The following is a 22,789-nucleotide window of genomic DNA, read 5'->3' on the forward strand; positions in this document are numbered from 1 at the left end:
GTGATCTCTTTAATAGGAGCATTTCTGCAGAGCTTTACACTTACCTGGAATTAATTTTTGGCAAGATGGCACTGGCAAGCTCAGACTTAAGAAACGGTTCTCTTACAACCCCTACATCTCTTTACTCTCTGAGAAGTCACTTAACAATGTTATGAAAAACGCATCCACGCATCCACTCCCGGTTAGCGGTTAGCAGGATAGTCCATAGTGTAATCCGATCTCACAAACACACGTTTGATGCTAGATTTGATGTGAAAACTACAATCTAAATGAATTAAGTATTTTACTGCAAGGTTTCATTTTAACTTGGGCCTAATTTATCAATCTTTTAGTATTGTTGTGTGTGCAGGGGCGGCTGTGGCTCAGGTGGTAGGGCGGGTTGTCCACTGACCGTAGGCTTGGCGGTCCGATTCCCGGCCCACATGACTCCACATGCCGAAGTGTCCTTGGGCAAGACACTGAACCCCAAGTTGCTCCCGATGGCAAGTTAGCACCTTGCATGTCAGCTCTGCTACCATTGGTGTGTGTGTGTGTGTGTGTGAATGGGTGAATGAGACACAGTGTAAAGCACTTTGGATAAAAGCGCTATATAAGTGCAGAACATTTACCATTTATGTTTGCTTAAGTCAAACCGAATAAGAGGTTTCAGAAAGGCTGACTGGGTGCGTATGTTGGTCACCTGTAAGGTTCCTGACACGGCTCATTTGCATGTAGTGACCTCCATAAAATTCAATAAAAGGTCAAGTGCACAGGGCTAGAAACACTAAATAATGACTAAACAGTGAAAGAAAAGGCAGTAAGGCAGAAGTGGAAGTTATTCTGACTCAATTCTATGCCAATAAAAAAAATATTTAGCAGTGTAAGCAACTGAAAGCATCCAAATATAGAGACATTTAGATGTGAATTAAGTAAGGTGAAAAGAAAATGGTGTGACATGAAACTGGAGGAGAAAAAAAAGTTCTACACTGTACCCAGGTGATCATGCAGTCCAAGCACGTGACACAGGGAAACAGCTATTTTTAAATTGTGTTTAGTGAATGGAACTGCTGCAGAGTTAAACGGAGATCCCGTGGTAAAAGGAACTGATTTATAAGCCAGTTTTCATCCTCTGAAAAAATCATACTAGTCTTTAAACATCCTTTCACTCATAAACATGACCTTGCATCAGCTGAGACGTTTGTTTACGGCTTACGGCCATGTCATGATTGAATGATTAGTTTTAATTTTCTTGATTTATGGGTTTGTGCTGGCTACCTTTTTTTTTTTTTCATTATTCTTCACGTAATAAAATGACTGGTTCTCACCACAAGTTCTCGATGATGCGCTGAGTCCCAGACCTAGTGAACAGGCATGAGAATGCATTTTTGATAGAGACTCCAAAACTCTTCTATAAGTCACTCTGGATAGTGGGGTCTGCTAAACGCCGTAAATGTAATAAAAATAAATAAAAATGTACTTAAGCTCCACAGTATATTCCAGATAGAGGATAAAAGTGCAGGAATCCATGTGAATTACATGATTTGATCATGATGAGTCGATCAAGTCTATGTTTACATTAGTTAGTCTGCATAAGTTAACTTACTGTCAGAATGCATACATTTACACACAATCATGAGCACGAGTAGGATACGAACATTTTTTTCCGAAATTACAGGATATTTATGAATACCAAATTTCTTGTTGAGATGCTCGTATGAATGATTTACAAATAAACCCGTTCGTATCCAGCTTAATAAATGAGGCCCATTATGTCCAAATTCATGTGTGAGTTCTAACCGAAATTGCAAGTTCTTCTGTTTCACGATTTTTCAAATTCCACTTTAACCCCTCCACACACACACACACACACACACACACACACACACACACACAGAACCTTAGGACATGTCTGTTTCCAGTACAGACCTTATAAAGCCTCAGCAACAGAAATTGTCAGCGATTACTCACTGGAATTAAAGTCCCACACCCAGTTTTATGCTTTTCTTCCCCCCTAAGCAATAATGCACTATTGTAGAGCCCTCGGTTTCTTCTTGCTAAACTACACACTCAGTGCCACGTCATTCTCTGGAATCCCAGCTCCTCTTGCTTTGCTGCCAGGAAATTACATAAGAACAGGTTTCACCTGATAAAGGTCAATCTTGACTGCGTTATAATGTAGGTTGCCAATAGTAAAACCTCACCCTGAGACATTCCTTCATGTTTCATCTTATCTATTTGGTCATAAAGCACAGCTCACTATCTCAGAGTATATAGTAAAAGTATAGCCATATGGTAAGGGGACAGTATCTGCACCAGTAACCTTTCAACAGAGCAATAAAACAGAACTCCGTATGCATTATGGCCTGGCCTAATAGCCTAGGCCAGTGTGTTGTCAAGCACCATGTGCATTGCCTGACCTGTAGCCTACATCCGAAAAATCTTTAATACCCAAAAGGAATTTGTAAAGGGACTATAATTATCATATATGGCTCCCCATCTTTTTTCCTTGCATTTTCCTAAATGTGCAAAATTTCCTCCTGTGGCTGGACAGTGACACTGCAACACACAATCTGACCTGAGGGAATCCTAGATTGTTTTGTTTACACTGTCACCTAGGCTACTTGTCATGTTTACAAAATTCATATTCATATTGTATCACATCTTGATTTTAAAATACAGTCATACAATCTTGTTATACGGGTTTAGAGCTGTGAATCACGTTCACTGAAAAATGTACTTATTTATTTCAACATAAAGCTCCAGGCGCCATACAGAAATCTCTCTGAGGAAGCTTATCAACCTTGAGCAAGATACTGTTGTTATTTTCTTTTCACATAAGACGATTTTCTGGGATCCTTTGTACAGTGTGTTCACATTTTCTCACTATGTCAACCAGTTTTTAAACAGTTGGTGACTTGGGAAAAAAATCTAGTTGTAGATTTGGCAAATGGAAACAGGAAGGAAACTGTTAATCTAATCCTTCAGACATAACCTTTACGCACATATAGTTCCCTGTGCCAAGGCCAGAGTCATCAACATCCCTACAAGACACAAAAAAACCCAAAAAAAACAAGCTCTCTCCAGCCCACGTCTTGTGTGACCGCTGATATTCTAAATTACACACGTCTGTACCAAACATCATTAAAACTTTGGCCTCAGAAAAAGGAAACTCTGTGGGCTCACAGAACATAGTGACGGTCAAATGGTATGTCAAAGTAGTACACCATCCAAACATACTGGATTTGTTAATCTGTATGTAGAACCTGGTGTGTGTGTGTCAGTGTGAGAAGGAAGACTTTTGACACAGCTTTGCAATTTTGACACAGCTTTGTGCTTCTTTTATTTTAGTTTTCAATGTGTTTTTTTTTTTGGCAAGAGCACTTTTTAGCGAGCTTCTCTTCCACTTCCCAAAAATCAAGCTAAACCAAAATCCACTAAACCATTCAAGGCTTGTCAAGTTCCACTAAGTTCAAGTTCAAGATGAGTGTTATGTCAGCTCCGCCAACTCCACCGCTCTCTGGCTCTCTGTGGAAACTTGAAATGCTGGAACCTGAACATGCCAGATACCAACAAGTCATCCGCACCAACAAGTGAGTGGCAAGTGATTTCATGCAGTGGGGCCATTGGAGTGGGGGAAAAGAGGTGAGAGGGCTAAAAGGGGTGCCCTAACAGGTAGTTTCAGAGGATGAGGACCACACACTTGAGGGCCAGGCACTCTTTCTCTATCGTGCTGTACTTCAGCCAGCCCTCTGTGCAATGAGTTTGTCTGCAGAACAAAAAGGAGAGCGAAGTCAGGAGAATGCTACAGTGGGCCCCCACACTAAACCGTGTTTATCTGGCGAAAAGCCTGTCTACACAGCCCTGCCCACTGGACTGGATCGGGGCTCTTTTTTTTAGTGAGATCAGTCCACAGCCTGGTGATATACAAAAAATACAGTAAAACCTATGATAAGAGCCAGCCAGCCCTTAACACTGCCTCACCCCTATATGGTCAGGAGTCTTGGGCAGGCTGTAATTGCCACCATTTTCTCAGTTTGGAGATGCACCTACCCATGGTCAAAGTGGAAGCCCAGATACCATAATTCCACCCTTCCAATTGTACAAGACTTTGCTCTGAGTCCATCTCAAGGAATTTAACATGGCTCTCAAATGTTGGTGGCTTAGTTGTTAGCACGTTTGCCTTACAACTCCAGGGTCCGGGGTTCGATTCCTGCTGGGCCATGTGCGTGCGGAGTTTGCATGTTCTCCCTGTGCTGCGGGGGTTTACTCCAGGGGGTTTCCTCCGGTTTCCTCCCCCAGTCCAAAGACATGCATGGTAGGCTGATTGGCGTGTCTAAAGTGTCCGTAGTGTATGAATGGGTGTGTATGTGATTGTGCCCTGCAATGGACTGGCACCCTGTCCAGGGTGTACCCTGCCTTGTGCCCCATGCTCCCTGGGATAGGCTCCAGGTTCCCCCACGACCCTGAAGAAGGAGTAAGCGGTAGAAGATGGATGGATGGATTATATCATGTAAATATGCATCAGCATATGTGCAGTATAAATATTTAGTCCATAAGATGTTGAAACATAGCTGGGGCTCCAAACTAACTAAATAGAAGGCTGACAAATTGGTGTAACTTAAAGAAGTGGAAAAAGCTGTTTGTTCTCGGAACATTGGAGACAAGGGAATCTGTGAAATTCCAATGTTGAAAAAAAATGTGCCATAAAAAAGTGAGACAAGCGGACCAACCTGTCAGCATCAAGACCATGGGGCTGCTCCAATCACTACAGGACTCCCTGATTACTTCCGTGTTGAGCCTTGAGTTCATCCCAAAATACATTATTTTGTGTTCAGGTAAATGATAGGGCCAGCTGTGTATAACCATGCCTGGGGGAGTCTAAATGTGGTGTTCTAGGAGTGTTGTGTGAGTGAGTAGAGGAAAATAAAAGTCTGGGTATTTCTCTTATGACCTGGAAACTTGTGCTCTTCACTAGGGACTGGGATAGGCCATGTGTTTTAGGTATACTGCCAGTCGCAGCTCCTCCCTCTCGGGAACCACCGTCACCAAAATTGCATGAATTGCATGAACTCCATGGGTTCAAGAGATTGAGATGGTATATTTACAGTACGCTTCTATCTGTTCACCTGTTACCTTAAAGGGCCCTTGCCACTTAATGCGTAATTTAGACTTTAATGCGGGTAATAATATGAACACTTTGCTGAGCAAATTATTGTGTTCCCCTGTCATATAGTCGGAACTGTCGCTCTTGAGCCAAACACAAATTCTACTGTGTTAGTTGTCCCAAGGTGTGGAGTTTTGCTCTCAGGACCAGAAATATAATGAATTTCAGTTTTACCAGTTGAAGGTCTGTCTTCTCAATTTTCCTTAGTGAAATCTAATACATTGCAGAGCTTGTGCATGTACTGTATATTTGAATGGGGAGAACCCTGCAGAGGTTTGTGGGGACCTCTCATACTGCAAATAACGGAGGTTCAGGCCACTTAACCCAATTCTGAGCTTCATCATGAACAAACTAAGGAATCATGTTTTAAAGGTCTGTTTAAACTGCTTGGGGGTAATAAATACCAGTGCAAATTGATTTAATCCCTAATAATTAATATACAGTGGATATAAAAAAAAAAAAGTCTACACACCCCTGTGATGTAAAAACGACAACAAAAAAAACAAGATAAATCATATCAGAACTTTTTCTACCTTTACTGTGAAATTGCAACATATAAATTAAAGTGAAGAACAATAAGAATCATTTTGGAGGGAAAAATGAAAAAGAAAAAAGTACAATAACCTGGTTGCATAAGTTTGCACACCCCTAAACTAATACATAGTTGAAGCACCTTTAGTGCTTTTATTTTTAATTTTATAACAGCTTTCAATCTGTTTAGGTAAGAGTCAATCAGTTTAGCACATCTTAACTTAGCAATATTTTCCCATTCTTCTTTGCAAAAGCATTCTAACTCTGTCAGATTGACTGGGCATCTCCTGTGCACAGTCCTCTTCAGATCACCAGATTATTGATTGGATTTAGGTCTGGGCTCTAGCTGGGCCATTCCAAAACCTTAAACTTGTTTTGATGAAGCCATTCCTGGGACATTTTTCTTTGTAATTATGTTCGCTGCTGTCTATATATACACAGGATGTTCATACCGGGCATGCTTCTATCAGAAAAATATAAGTTTATAGTACTTTATTATCTGGTACAGATAATGGTCTCAAGACTCATGTCTAGAGAAATTTAAATAACACTTCTTAATACCAAAATTATACTGTAGCTTGGCTTCTAGTTTTTAGAATCATTTAAACCATAAAAGGTAATAAGGATTGTGTATTGAGAGGAGTTTTATTTTTATTTTACTCTAACCAACAGAGGCTCATCATTCTCATGTTTGTTTGCCCAGCTTTTTGCTGGCATGGCCTTCTTTTTGAAAAACGGCTCCATGGAGAGAAGATTAACTTCCTTGTCACCAGCTTCCTACCAGTGAATGCATTCTGTTTTCACATCTCTCTTCAGCAAGGCCCGCTCTTCTCACCTTTCTATCAAAAGCCTTAATAATGGACACATGCCTCAGTCAATGCTTTCTCTATATCCTTCTCACTCTCTCTCTCTCTCTCTCTCTCTCTCTCTCTCTCTCTCTCTCTGTGTGCATGAGTGTGCATGTATGCTTGTGATTTCTGTGGTGAATAACCATGTAGAAAAAACCTGTAGGAGCAGCAATTCAATGAAATCTGTGAATTTGTTTACATATTGTTTATTGCTTGATGAGATAATGATGAAGGTAGCAACACTTCATGCACTATCATCATCATCATCCAAACAACAGGAGACATCCAAACAACCCACATTATCAGTCGGAAATAAGCCATATGTATAATTGGCTATATTAGCATATTGGAATATTGGCAAAATTCTGTATATTTGGGCTTGTGCCGCTGATATGAAGTCTCGAGATACTTTTACATGCACAAGTATATTATTATATTATATAGTCAGATATTATATTCTGTTAATCTGATTTCACTTACTGTATATACTTAATATAAGTACTAAGAAAAATCTGAAATCTGAAAAAAAAAATTTACAACATGGTTGTACATGTAGGAGCATTACACAGAGTATATAGTTGTAATATATTATACTACCTCCAGAAAAAAAACCACATCAGTAGGTGAATTTGTACAATGAATTGTATGAGTGTGTGTGTGTGTGTGTGTGTGTGTGTGTGTGTTGGTGACCCATCCATGGTGTGTTCCCACTTCATGCCCAGTGTTTCCAGAATGAGCTCGGGAATCACAATGACCCTGACCAGGATAAAGCAGCTACTTAAGATGATAATAAACCAGGACGTATGCACAGTAAACAATAAATACAATGCAAGTTCCGCTGGTTGATGGGTGTCTGTAAAAGGACTCATCATTGTTATATATGGCTCACATTAGGGTGATGTTATTGGCAAACCTGAGTAGTTTGACAGTTCATTAGCAGTCATTTGTGTGCAGGAAGAAGAATAGGTAACAGAGCGCAAAGCCTTGAGGCTGGATGGTATAACTAGGTGATGGATTATAGCTCATTTACTGTAATTAGTTGTGACTACTCATTATACTCCTCAGGATCTTCTTGTGTAGAGTTGTAGTTCTGCCATACTGGATTATGATGTGTGCTGTAATTGAAGTTCAGTCACCACACACACTCTCTATAAAGCATCATTTTGACCTTAAGGATCAGGCTACTTTAAATAATACTATATTATTACCCATATTGCACTGTGCAACCCATGTGCACTACAATTCTTAACCAATTTCTCTCCCCAAATTGTACCCAACAGGATGGACAATTTCATATTTACATAAGAATAAAATGTGTTTCATGGCCACAAAAGCCTGTGGGTATTTATGGATGTATGTGAGACATAAATTTGCTATTTTAATACTTTAAAGCTGCTTTTTTTGTGGTTTCAATTTGTTTGGTAATTTGTTTGATTACCCCTTTATTGCTGCACTACATAGTGCGCTATTTACAGTAGAACGTTTTAGACAGTAAATAATGAATGAATGAATGGTGGAGCAATTTCAGACACGATGTTGGCTTTTTATATGAATTCCATTAACACACTACATAATCACCATGATATAAAAACATAAGCAACTGAATAAGAAGGGGAAAAAAAGCATCAAAACATTGTGTATTCTATGTCAGACTCAGATTGTTTGTCACAAATCGGAGGTTGAGCCAGAAGCAGGTGCAGATAGTGACATTTATTAGCAGCAACGTACCGAGAAACAAAGACACTAAGAAAACTTGACTAAACACACTGTGGCAAGAAACAAACACCGAGACATAAACAACGTGAGTCAAACATGGAACACAGGGTCTAAGACAACGAAAGACCAGCACATAGTGCAGACCAGGACTATATATACACGTGAATGCTCATTAACCAAAACGTGAATCAGGTGCAGGTGGTCATGTGACAACTAGAGCAGTGCAGTGGCTGATGGGAAGTGGAGTCCAGAGTTTCTTGATACGTGACATTGTTCATGTATTCTGATTCATAATAGACAAGTTACATAATCCAGTAAAACTCAGTTGGCATGAATTAATAAAAATTAACGTTTAAAAAAAAGAGAGAGAAAAACCCTAGGTAGACCAGGCTAAAAGAATGTTTTTTTAAGTAATATTATCTATTCTAATGATTAATACTAATTAACACAGTACTGAAAGTATTGTATAATAGGTCATTTTAAAGAAAAGGAATAGCTAACAGAAACTATTCACCTTTATGCAGTTTTTAGGTGATAAAAGGCTGATTAAAGGTTTTTAATACTTAATTTGAGTATGAGATAAGTTGATGATCTCTTGGGATTTTCACACACAGCAGTCTCAATAGTTCACACAAAATGCGGCGAAAACGAACAAACATCCAGTGAGAGGTCGGAGCGGTCAGAGTAGAATGGCCAGACTGGTCTAAGCTGAAAGGAAGTAAGGCACTCTATAACCATTTTTACAAAAGTGGTCATCAGAAAAGCAGCTCAGAACACACAACATGTTGAACCTTGAGGTGGATGGGCTACAAATGACCACACTGGGTTCCACTCCTGTAGGCCAAGGACCGGAATCTGAGGCGACAGTGGGCGCTGACTCACCCAACCGGGCAGCTGAACACTGGAAATAGACCAGGTGATGTTCTTCCAAATCTTTAACTATCCATTTACACTGATGTATTTTAATCACAGTTATCTGTGAGATGTGAATCCATGTACAGTCTTGGTCGTTACACTACAAGTCAAAAGTCCCCATAAAGGAGAAATTAACACTTTTTTAGCAAAATGTCTTCCAAAATGTTTCATACTTTTTCAGATAGCCTTTGACAAAAGAACATATTGAGATCATTCTCATGGCTGGATCAGGAAGCTGTCGCAAGGTTGTGATGGACTTTAACTGGAAACACAGCAAGCATATCACATGACACTGTTGCCAAACTTATTAACAAATTCAAAAAGACTGGAAGTGGAACTGAGAAGTGGACAATCCACTGACAAAGGCATAACAGACGTGATGCTGGCAAACATAGTCCCCTATGGATGGAAACTTTTGGAGCTCAGTGGTCACCAACCTATTTCCTTGAGACCCAACTTCCTGTGGGTTTCATCTCCAACCAAAATCTAACACAACTGTTTTAAATAAGAACTTCTTAAGGCAATTATTAGATGGTCAGGTGGCCATCATTATGGTTGGAGCCAAAGTAGGAACAGGAACAGAGTTGCTGACCACTGCTCTAGATTGTGATGTGCGTCTTTGTTATAAAAGCTCCACCTTTCCCAAAACACAAATCGAAACGCACGTTAGCCTTCAGCCTCCCTATTTTGTAGCTGCTGTATGATAGCACTGCTGAAAAAAATAGAAATCATCACAGAAATACTAATGGTTTCCACTACAAATACCATTACAAACCATCAGCTAACCATTAAAACCATTACCATTATTGGTCCTTAATGGTATCCACTAGACATAACATGCCACCAATAGAAGGCAACAGATTCCCAGTAGAGACCCACAGGGATCATTACAGTTTCCGTTCAAACCGATACAATTCACATTTTAACCATTAAAACCATTACAAATTCTATGTTTCTAATTGGGTTTTTTTTCAGCAGGGAGGGGAGAGATGGCTGGTGGATGGGAATTGGCTGAAATTGGGGAAAAACTAGGGAGGAAAGCTGGCCATATGAGAAGTCACCTTGTTTAAACCAAAACATCAACGTTTAGGCGTATGATGTACACATGCAATAATGTTTTGTGTCATCACTGCTGTGTATATGCTGTGAGAATGTTTGCTCTCAGTTCCTCAAAAGGAATGCTTCCCCAGGTCACTCAAATCTCGGCAAATATCGTCATCACTCAAATCTCGGCAAATATCGCGCGCTTACTGTACGTAACGCGACAGCCCAGCGTGGCAGCTTCAGCTGTTACTATAGCAACATCCTCCCTCCTCCCTCCTCTCTCACACTACCTCATCCAGCATCTCTTCCTTCCTCCTTAACGACACAGCAGCGGTAGGTAACAGCAGCGCCGGCGCGTCCACCACAACGGAAAATAAACATGGCGCTCATTCCTTCCCAAATCCTAAGAGTAGCCATACTCCTGTCGTATTTATCCATCATCTGCAATTACAAAGCCATAGACATGCCCGCGCATCAGACATACGGCGGTAGCTGGAAGTTTCTGACGTTCATAGATTTGGTAAGTGTTCCTCCAAACCCAGCGAATGTTTATTTATTCGGCACGCATCTCTGACAACTGAAAAACAAATGCAGGTCCCGGAGATAAACATGCAGTCCCACTGTGTAAGGCTAGGCTTCCTGACTGTCTATAAACTGGCCACTGGCTGTGAATCAGAGTGCAGTAAGACATCACGTCACAGGCCATAATAAACCTAATAAAAGAGAGGGTTTACATTAAAATACTTAATATTTCACTGTCAGGTCATTTGCATAAATATACAGGTTTTGCATCATCCTTATAGTAAGAGCAAATGTAGGACGCGTCAGGTAGCAGTCTGCGCATGCGTAAATGTAGGCCTGGTGTTTTGTCCTACAAGCTCGTGACTCATGTTTTCCACATAAACGGCTTTTTTTTTTTTCTTCTTCTTCTTTCAGTTATACAATGAATTTAATAGAAATGGCACGTGAGGTGGTAATAAAGTTGTTGGTGTTGTTTTTTTAGTACTCCTTTGGCACTGGAAAGTTCTTTGGACACTTTTTGCAAAGTAGGCTTTTTATGTGCAGTAATGTAAAGCAAAGTTCAGGCAGCTGTAGAGAAAACTAGTAGATATGTTCCATTTTTCAGTCCTCACTAGCAGCTCTCACCCTTAAGACAAATAGTTGAGGTTTAAAAGCTTGTCCTAATTTGTCTATTTGGCTAGGCCTATATATAAAATGTAATAAAATGCAACTTATAATGATTTCTCCAGTTTCAGAATTATTCAACCCCTTCATGGTATGCATCTTTAGCACTTAGTAGAGCACTTTTTTGCTGTTCTGACCTGCTGCAAACGAGATGCATAGCTTCTGGCAGCGTTCCTGAGGAATCTTAGCCCATTCCTCATGAACAATGGCCTCCAGTTCAGTAATATTCTTGGGTTTGTGTGCTGCAACCGGCTTCTTCAAATCCCACCAGAGATTGTCTATGGGGTTCAAGTCAGGTGACTGTGATGGCCCTGTAGAATCTTCCAGGACTTCTTCTGCAACCAAGCCTTGGTGGAATTTGAGAAATGCTTGAGATCATTATCCTGTTGGAAGGTCCAGTGACGCCCAAGCTTCAGCTTCCTCACAGATGGCATGACATTTTCTTCGAGGATTTCCTGATACAACGAATCCATCTTGCCTTCCACACGCTGCAGGTTTCCAGTGCCAGAGGATGCAAAGCAGCCACAGAGAATCACCGAGCCACTACCATGCTTGACTGTGGGCAGAGTGTTCTTTCTTCATTCTTCTTTCTCCATCTGATCCATCATGCCTAAGAGTTCCAGTTTTATTTCATCACTCCACAGAAAAGAATCCCATAACTTTTGTGGCTTATTTATAAGATTTTGAGCTGACTTTTCTTGTGCTTTTGGGTCAGTAGTGGTGTACAACTAGTGGAGTTCTGGCATGGAAACCTTCTGCATTCTGCCTAACTGTGCTCACTGAAACCTCAGTGCCTGTTGCCACCAAGTCTTGCTGCAGGTTTTTCACAACCTACCTTCTCAGAAATCTGGTTGCAGTCGTTGATAGCTTCCTTTTTCTGCCCCGTCCAGGTATTTCACAAATTTTCTGCCCCTAGCCAGTTCAGGTATTTCATGTGTTCCAGCTCAAACACACCTGGTGCAACTGATGAAGCCCTTGATTAGTTGTATCAGTTGTGCTTGAGACAACACTTGTTTTGCATAGTTGTGCTGTTGTGAGGGATTCTATTCAGGGGATTGAATAACTTTGAAACTGGAGAAGTCATTGTAAGTTGCATTTTCGGTTGAATTTGGGGAAACCACTTGAAGCATTCATTGTGTTGAACTATTTCAATTGCTTTTGTTTGATTTGTTCATTGCAAACAGCTGAACATCTGTAAATTTTGACAGTAAACCTGATTTGCAATGAGGGTTGAATAATTTTGATTTCAACTGTAATACTATGCTATTTTCAGATATATGAAGGTGATAGAAACATATTTTAGATATATATTTTTCTTGAGCATATGTAGTTTTTGTTGCAAGCACCATTTACTGACCTAATTGTAATAAACATATTACATATTACAGTAGACTAAACAGAGGACTGCAAGTCAGGTTCAGATATTGGCCATCGGGCTATCAGATGCTGCAAAATGCAGAAATATAACTGAAATATTTAAAGTAATGTCAAGCGCAGCTCAATCTGATCTGCTCACACAGCTAATATTATCTCATTTTCACTATCAACGTCACTGTCTTTTACATAAAACTGCAAATGGCTACATTGTATATTATTTCCTAATCATCTGGATTTTTTTGATCGGTAAATACTTTTGAATATAAGTTTGAAGTTTTCAATTTGAGCAGCTCATAACAACAATCACAACGACAGCATTTTATTTCTTATGTATTGGTCAAAATAGTGTTTCAAACACACCTCCGGACTTTGAAAAGGTGGTATCGAGAAATTAGTTTTTAGTCACTTAGGGTACACATATATTGCATGTTAGAATGTTATGTAGTCCTAAATTATAAATCTGGAATTAAAAAATGTAGTAGTTAAAAACTTGGGGTAATTTAGCTAGCAGCTATAAGTTCATGGAAACTGGCCAACATTGATAGTCAGTGATTAGCAGTTAGCTAGCCGTTAAAGAAGGTAGGCCTGCACTTCATAATCACTATAAAGCACTATTAAGTAACGCCATGATCTGCTTTAGTATTCTAGCTACATATAGCATTATACCACTCATGTTTTTCTTTTGAAATACACTTACCAACCAAATTATTAAATAATGCGTTCAAATACTGTGCATTCAGAGATGCTTTTCTGCTCACAACTGGTCATGTAAAAAGTGGTTATTTGAGTTACAGTAGCCTTCCTGTCAGCTTGAAGATACGCTGCATGAAAAGTGACTGCGTGTTCATGAGGCTCGACTGTCATTTCTAGCCAAACCCCTTAAAATGTAAGTCTGGGTTTTTTCACATTCACTAACATAGTAATGGACGGGGTTGAAAATGGTACTACAGCCAGAAGGCTAGAAGGCTTCAGAGACAATTTAGCTTCACTTTTGAATCCCTTTTATGACATCCACCCATATATACAGTCATTGGTTTGACAAGTATTTCATACCTATTTCTGTAAAGACATTATCTACTCCCTGGTCCTGCTTACCCTCTCCCAATGTTTGTGAGGTCTCTTACAATAGAAATGGTTCTGTATATCATGGACACATTGTCTGCACTTACACTTTTGTGAAAATGTGTTACATTTAGTTCAGATTATTTGTTATAAAACAAGACCTTGGTGGTCATGGGTATTTTAAACAATCTGGGAACCCCGTCTTTAACTGTCCTGTCTGCACCTCCTCCTCCGTTAAAAATATTAATAGAGCAAGTATGTGGCAGGACAAATCTGGCAAATATGAATCTCTGTTAGCACCTTGTATGACAATTGTGGTGTTTCCACAAGAGGTATTCTCAAACAGTGCTTCTACGTACATCTGGAATTACATACTAGCATGCTCATTCATTTGGTTGTTGTCCATGTATATGGTGAAGTGCTGAGCATAGTATAGGTAATCCCTAAACTTTTCACAGCCAACACACAGCCCACCTAAACATCAAGAACAGTGGGCAAATGATACTGGTGCTGATGTCCTTGACCCGTATCTAATGACTCTTTGCTGACCAACTTGGTGCCGGCTCTGAGGCTCTGGTCTGATGCTTCCTGATGTTCCTGATTCCAGTTTACATGCATTTTGGAAGGTAGTTTTGGGCCTGTCTTCTTCTTCATTCAATTTTCAGGCTTCAACTTCACACCATGATACTTGAGGGCTTGGAGGACATTGTGAACTCCTTCCACCTGCTCATTGAGGATCTTTGCATAATAAAGGGCACCATTCAGTTTTGGGATACAACATTTGTCCCTCAGGGATTCCAGGCTCTCTTCCATACTCCATTGGAGTACTAAAGGAGAATTTGAAAGGCCAAACAGAATACAGACGCATTTGTAAAGTCCCCTGAAGAACCCTTGGTAGATATGTCAAGAAATGAGGACACAGGAGGCAGGCTTTGGAGAATCCTGATCAACACATCACAACAATGCAAAAGTTTCTTGAAACCTGAATTTCCAGCATATCTTCTCCAATGTCGTGCTCGACATGTATCACATTGTCTTAATCAAGCTCAAAAAGCACAACAGGGTTTGATGAGTCCATACTGGCTGGGACCTGACACTTGATCCAAACTGCTTGCCCTGCTGGGATGACTGTATAATATGTACCAGTCCTTAGGCTCTTCTGCTGTATGGTGGGTCTTCTGGCTTGGATGAATTTCACTAGTAAGATTTGTTCTTCTGGTTGATTTTAATCTCATTACCCAAGAAACAGCCTCCTTCCCTAAAAAGATGAAGGTTTTAACAAGACAATGACACCAAACGAACAGCCAAAATAACTGAAGAAAGCCTTGCATGGCGAGCCAATCTCGTGACATGAATCGCATTTAAAGAAGGACATCAGAAGGACCCCCATAACCTTGGGAAAGACGGTTTGCCAAGAAGGGTGGGCCAAAACTGAACCATAATGCTGCACAAACCTAACTACTTGTAGTTGTCTTGATGCTGTAACTGCCACTGCCAGCTTTGCAACAAAGAACTAATATTGGTAATTTGTGATGCCTGAAGAAAATGTTCTCTAACAATTTAACTGAATTAAAAAAATATTTAAACACATCTACTAATCTAGAAATCCAGAAGACTGGTACACAAAACAGAGTTTTCAGTAGGTTTGAAGGCTACAAAAGAGTTTTTAAAATTTAAACACTAGTTGTAATAGGAAACCCAGTTAGTGTTAGTACTCAATAACAGTCTATACAGTACATAAGTATCCTATTTGAGACCTAGCACTAGTTTGTTTAGCGGAGGTAGATGGACTGAGAAAATTGGCTATTTCTATTGCTGAGTTCCTAAGTCATGTGATTGCGACCAATGGTTTAGGAACCCCTGCACTATGACGGCCTCCTGGGCAGCACATTTGGACACTTTTAGCGACATGGAGCTCATGTATATATTTGCCAGATTTTCCATATTGAATGTTGCTTTCTTGCACCCCAAAACAGTATAAAAAAATTGTTCTTTTTATACTCTATAGAGAACAGAAGAGAACCTTGAACAATTGTCATCAACAGAGTATCAGTATTAACATTTTAGAGATTCTCCTCCTCAATAAAGTACGGTATAAGCACTATGTATGAGTACTGTCTCTTATTGTCTGGCATGGTGCGCTATCAGAACGTGTTAAGAACCATTGTCACTATTTTGATATGCAACCTCTACTAGTTCTGAGGGAAGCCACCCTTGTCTGGAACATAAGGAAGTAGACAAGGGCGAAATATTTAACTGTGGTTCTATGATTTAGGACTCCCCAGGCCATCTGGGTCATTGGATGTAGTGGAGTCCTTTTATAGACCACCCACCTGGCGTTGAAACATCATAAACATATGTGCAGAAGAGCATTGTATCCACTGTCACTGAGAATGACCCGGTAACTACCAAGCAGCTGGGTTACACAAATGTGGTCCAATATGAACCAAGTGATCAGGCAGAAAAAAATGCTGCATTTATGCAGCAGTTCTGGCAAATCTGTGCTTCAATAACCCTGTTTTACTGAAACAAAACTGACAAGAGCGATTGATGAGTTAAGCTTTAAGTCATGTTCAATCATTTTGCAGTGGTTGTACTGCATATGGTAGCTTTTAGTGACTTTCTTGATGCTATTTAAGAAATAAAAGATTCAGACACTTGTGTCTCAATCCAAAAAATCACTATGGTAGCTTCTCAGGAGAGATTAAGACATTGTCCAGCTATTAAATTATTTCTTATATGTTGTATAGAGTGCTGAGAGAGAGAGAGAGAGAGAGAGAGACTGAATGAAATAGAGCCTACTGTGTGTAGCAGTGTAACAGGATACTCCTCATCTCAGGTAGTTACTTTTTATTTCCTCCTTTCCAGAAGGAAATATATTGAGGAATAAAAAATTAAACAGTTAATTAATCAGAAGAAGAAAATTAGATTTTTTTCCCCCATTTTCTTTGTGTAAAATGAATGAAGTACTTCCCTCTTAAATTAATTCTGTGGTAATTTTTGGTGCTGATTTCATTGCTGGGAAACAGATGAGCATTTACAGAGGACAGTAGTCTGTAAAGACTCTACATTATCTCATAATGCATCTTATTTGTACAGTAACAGTACATTTCTTTTTGCTACATACAGTATATTTACATATTCAGTACTTCTCTTTGAGTAGAATGAAATATATTTGCATCTTCAGTTGTTTTTCTTGAAATTTATTATTATCAGCTTTATGCATATCATATGATTTGGAATTTCTCAGATGTATTAAGTAGGCATTAAAGCATCAAGAGTCCACATCTGAAACATCTCCATCCAGAGACGAAAGCAGATCAGTGAAGGGTCATTCAAGGCCAGATGACTTAGAAGCTGTTTTCTTCTGAAGTGGACAGGACAAAATTGTCAGCTGTATTAGCATTAGCATTCTTTTTCTCCAATTCTCCAGGTCATCCAAGCTGTGTTCTTCGGAGTGTGTGTCCTGACAGACCTTTCTAGCCTATTGATGAAGGGCACAGCCAATGTGGAGCAAGAAAGGCAACTCCGGAAGCTGATTGGTCTGCGGGACTGGATGATGGCTGTGCTAGCCTTCCCTGTAGGAGTAGTAAGTACCGTACCTCCATTCATTTGCCTTTGTTCATGTCATTCATATGCCATTCATTTTTTCTCTGTAAGCTGAAGTTGATCTGAGGGCATGGAACAGTGTTAGCAGGCATACTTATTAATAGAGAGCGTGATATGTTGTTATTTCCAAACACACAAAGCTACAAACCTGGGATTTTTACCTTAAATGAGATTGATGTCTGTGAGTTACCAATCATAGCAGTGGGAACATACATCTTGTTACCACCCCCAAAGTCTCAAAATTCCACTTGAATCAGCAGAGTAAAAAAGCAGAGTTTAGCCCAGAGTGAGCAATAACAGAGCACAAGCATTCTGATTCACTTTGCAAATGTCTAGTCCATCTGTCAGTGCTATATGGGATGACATGACTCCAAAGCATTTGTAGGGAATAAGGGCCCAAGTTCTTGGCAAAGAGAGGGAATATTATGTTTTGTCTGTCTGTAATGTCATCCGTGTTAATGATGGACATCTGATAGTTGTACAGAAAATATTTCAATATTTGGCACTAGCAAAAAAAAAAAAAATATGATGCAGAAAAAAATCGGATGCATTTCTAAGCTCTAATGCTTTGGGTAAAGCAGTGTTTATAATAGACTTACTCATCATAGAAGGTGTTTTTGTTAAAACAGTAAAATGTCCATCGTTATCACAGTAAATAAGAAACCTCTGGAAAGACCCAAAGCACCTGTGGTGATGCGCTGGTAACGATTGTAACATAAGGTGTGTACTGGTAGTGCATAAAATGAATGTTTTATTCAGGCGAATCCATGAATCATGGTCCGTATTCCAGGCAGACAACGTAACACAAGGGTTATCCATAACCATTAATGAGAAAATGGGTACGAGTCAAAACTGGGAAGTCTAACTAGAAATACAAGAACTGACTACCAAGGAAACAAGGTGAACATGGCTCAGAAATAACCATAATAATGATGAGAGAAAGATACAATAGGGTATAAACAGATAATCTAATCAAGAGCTGAATAGATAACAGGTGAGTACAAACCAAAACCAAATGACAGGACCACATGACAGGACAGGGGCAGAGACAAGACTAAAATGATAAAAGGCACTGTCAATGTAAACGAAAAGTCACGTGGAGCGTTATCAAAACAAAACAAAGTGTGTATGCTGTGCCACATGCAGAGAGGGGGAATTCATGATAAAATCTGGCACATAACCCCCATCCTGTCACATCACCAACAATGTGAAACATGTGAAAACATGTGACACTTGGCACTATTCCTTAGCCTGAGAACTTGGCACGAGGCTCAGATTACTCCCTGTACGTGATTAGTTCAGTTGCTAATGTGGGGAAACACCTATTAGGTTAAAGGATTTGTGGGTAATTTGCAAACTGGCAGATTTGTGTTTCTGTTGCAGAGATTCTAAATAGATGTTAAATATATGCGTTAGATGGTTTTGAAAGGACACCTTCTTGACATGGGTATTATACACATAATATTCCAAACTGGCTTAATTCAAATTAACCAGTATGGACTGTATTTAAAATGTGATATACCTCCTTTTCATGAAAGCTATAATGGAGGTAGACTTGAACCTAATTGGTTATTTTTGTGATTAACCATAGAAAAATGTTACATTTATTATGTTGTATCAGTTGACTTTATATGTTTATAGTTGTTGTATATACTGCATCTCCAAAACCTTTCAGACATCTCTCTATTTTGAAGCATTCCCATTTGAACACAGGTCTTTAACTGTGCTCAGCTATGCAAACTCTGCTGGCAATATACAATACTGTGTAGAGCTCAATTAATTTGACTGTGGCACATGCTGAAGAATATCCAACATATGTCTGACATTAATGTTCACGTCATGTAATTCTCCATCTCAGTGCGCGTTGTGGCTCTCGTACTGTTATTTTGACATTGTTTGTTTTCTCTTTCTGTTCTTGTGTCCGCCCCTTGTTTTGTCTTTTTTGGTTTTCCCATTGTTTTCATCTGTTTTCAGTTTAGTTCCTGATTAGTCTTCTTATTTATACCCTTCCTTGTGTGCATGTATCTTTGTGAAGTTTTATCGTGCCTCCTTGTTCATTAAGTCCGAGCCTTATATCCGCATTTCTGGTTCTCTGTTGTTTTCCTAATTCCGTGTTTTCTTTGTTTCTAGTTCGATTTCCTGTTTGTTTGGTTTTTATCTCTGCCACTCTATGTAATTTGTGATTACAAATGTTTGCCCAACTTTCTATTAATATCTAGAATTTTTTTTGAATAATAGTTGAATGAGCAGATTGGACAAGCCTGTGTCCAAATACTTTAGAAATATAGTGCATATCTAGACAAAGCAATTTTCCTTACTACAGTGGCCATCAAGTGGATTGTATAAGCAGGTTTGGAGGTTGTTCCACACCGGAGCTATAGATGGCCTTACCCTGTGTGCAACATGGACTCATTGAGCCCTATGTGTTTTTTGCAAAGGGCCCTGGTAATAGGAAGAGTGTTTATGAATGGACAAAATCCAAATAAACCACCTGCCTGAATAGTCCATACCTCAGGAAAGCAGCCACTCTTAAATTACTGAAAGAAACCACATCAATGGCCCATATTCACCAAACATCTCCTTCGAACATGGCTCTGTTTATTTAGCCATCACCAGAATATTCCTGGAAGCTGAAATGACCAATCCAAACAGGATCCTGTCAAATCCTTAAATGAGGTTTGTCAATGAAAAAGATGGAATTTGGGAGCAGTTAAAACCACATGGATCAAAGGTATTCCAGAGGAGGGAGAATGGGAATTTCTTGCTCACATGGCCTATGCTTGCTAGAGCCGAGGACCTCAAACACCCAAGGTCCACAGTAGTGATGGGCTTGTTCTGCAGTTTATTAGACTTCTATAATTTTGAATCTTTAACTACAAAACGCTGACTTAGTGTGCTGTCCACTTTTAGAGATTAATTAAGGTTTGTTCATATGAAAACACGAGCTCCAGAACTGTAAAGACCTGCCTTAAAAGGGCTAGTTTTAGAAGTACTTCAGGAGTATCCCAAACTGACCCCATAATGATTTCATAACATCTGGTCATGCATCGACTGCCTTCACGACAGCTAAGGTTATTCCCATTATAGCAGCCCACTCTAGATACCCACTCAGCCCACTCTAGATACCTCAGACAACTTAGCAGCAGGTAATACATTTCTTTCTAAAATTCTTGAACGTGCTGTACACAATCAGCTGTGTCTCTGGTTTACCCAGACCGACTTCCAGGAACCTTACGAATCTGGCTTGAAAGCAGCCCACTCAATAAACTTGCATCAAGGCTGTTACTGAGAAGCTTTATGCCATTAGATCAGCTGAGCTTTTACCAGTCCTCATTCTCCTTGAACTTTCAGGAGCCTTCAACACAGTTCACAAAACTCTCCTTTCTATCCTCATGAGATTTGGAATTCGTGGGAAAGCATAGCAATGCTTTGGTTCTTAACAGAAAGGACGGTCATATCAGGTGATATAGATGTCTTCGTCTGCTCAATACAGACTCTACACTGGTGTCCCACAAGGTTAGTGCTGGGTCCTCTTCTGTTCTCCCTCTATACCCGCTCTCTCTGTGAGGTCATATATTCACATGGGTTTTCATGAGACTGAAATGCGGATAATGCTCAATTCATCCTCTCCTTTCGTCCCTCAGACACTAATGTCACTACATGGATATCAACGTGTCTGGCAGACATCTCATCATGGATGACAGTTTGTCAGCTGAAACAAAATCCCAGCAAGTCTTAGAGCTGCTGTATATTATTGGAAAGTCAAGATTTTGTGATCTCCTTGCACAGCTCTCAGATCTCACCAGCTGACACTGCAAGCAATCTTCTGGACAACAATCTATCCTTCTATTGCACCAGGATTTGATTCAAGAGTTTGATTAGTATTGTCATACTTCATGCTTAAAATAAAAGTATTGTGTATAGTGCCTCCTCCTAAGAGATGCTCTGAGAACTTATATCCATGTATTCCCAGCTAACTCTTTTTTTTTTTTTATCTTAAGTAGACTTCTAAGGGGACTTTCACACTAGCAGTTTAGTCCAAAACAGTGCAGGGTTTGCATAAAAATTGGTAATGTGAAAGCTGTTTGTTCAGACTGGGAAGCATACCGTGGTACAGAACCCGGGACTCCTTGTAGAAAGAGGTCTGAGTTCGGATCAACTGGAACTGAGAAGTGATTCCCGTGAATGTGAATACAACTCGTACTCATCTCCTCACTTATTCAGGAAGGGAAGTAACCTACAACACACGTATACCATGAGTGACAAAGGAACATTGTGGGACACAGAAAAGCTCCACTGCTAGGTCCAAAATAATAATAAAAAATAAAAAGATATGGTGAGTCACGTTGTGTTTTCCATGTGCGTTCGTGATGATGTAAGATGAATGCAAATGCACCGGGGTTTCTATAGAATCAAGTGAGTCTGAAACGAGACCAACGCTACGGGGGTGTCAGGAACAATCGGACTTGGATTCGGACCACAGCAAGCATGCCCAATATTAGTCTTAAAAAGATATACGTCTTCATTTACAATGTGCTGTAGTCAGAAGGTTTGATAAAGTTTACAAACATATTTTTTTCTCATAAATACCTTTGTTTTTCAGTTTGTGGTGACCATGTTCTGGAGCCTGTACCTCTATGACAGAAATTTGGTGTACCCAAGACTCCTGGATAATTTCATACCTCAGTGGCTAAACCATGGAATGGTAAGTATTTCACTGGTGCTTAACAAACAGTCTCACAACAAAAAGACAAAACTATTGAAGTACATTCTTTTGTCTGAATATTAAATGACATAATTAGTAATGCCAGTGATATTGTAATGATCAAAAAGGCCCACAGTAGCTAAAACACATTTTGTTCCTTTAAATGCCTTGGGCTGTACTGACATTAGATGTGAAAACGGTGAGGTGAAGTTGTGCAACCACTGATTTCAATCAGATGAAGCAAAGTCCCAGAAACTTGGAACATCAGTGGTTTGCCCTGTTTTTATGACAAATAGGTAAGTCTGATGAACATGAGCAGTATTGTTTCTGTGCTGAGCCACTGTAGATCCAACAAGATTGAACAAGTCATTCTGAATCACAGAAAGGAATTTTAAACAATTGCAATAGGCAATTGGAAATGATTGTGCATGCATGAGCTTAAAAATGAATAGAGTCCTGTTCCTAACACTAAATATTCAGGAGTATGTCCCATTTGTTTACTCAGTGGCACAACTACAAAATGTATTGGTCGCAAAGTATGTTTTATTTAATAGACCTGGAAGAATATGTCAAATTGCTGGGAAATACATTAGAGTTTAGTTATTGTTGTCATAAAAAAACAAAAAGAAAAAGAAGAAAAAAAACTGCACAGGC

The 22,789-nt window shown here is 39.6% G+C and overlaps 1 protein-coding gene across 1 annotated transcript in view; it reads left to right on the top strand.

Annotated features, from left to right (window-relative positions):
* Positions 1 to 10,465: 10,465 nt before the first annotated feature.
* The window catches only part of aig1 (androgen-induced 1 (H. sapiens)), a 34,357-nt gene continuing 22,033 nt past the window's right edge, over positions 10,466 to 22,789 (top strand). Inside the window, exons 1-3 of the mRNA XM_053687806.1 lie at positions 10,466 to 10,717; positions 17,255 to 17,410; positions 22,034 to 22,135. Of these exons, the coding sequence (XP_053543781.1) occupies positions 10,577 to 10,717; positions 17,255 to 17,410; positions 22,034 to 22,135 (399 nt within the window). The 5' untranslated portion in view covers positions 10,466 to 10,576. The remainder of the gene's footprint in view (positions 10,718 to 17,254; positions 17,411 to 22,033; positions 22,136 to 22,789) is intronic.

This window comes from Ictalurus punctatus, chromosome 2 (assembly GCF_001660625.3).
Source record: "Ictalurus punctatus breed USDA103 chromosome 2, Coco_2.0, whole genome shotgun sequence".
Taxonomy (NCBI): Eukaryota; Metazoa; Chordata; class Actinopteri; order Siluriformes; family Ictaluridae; genus Ictalurus; species Ictalurus punctatus.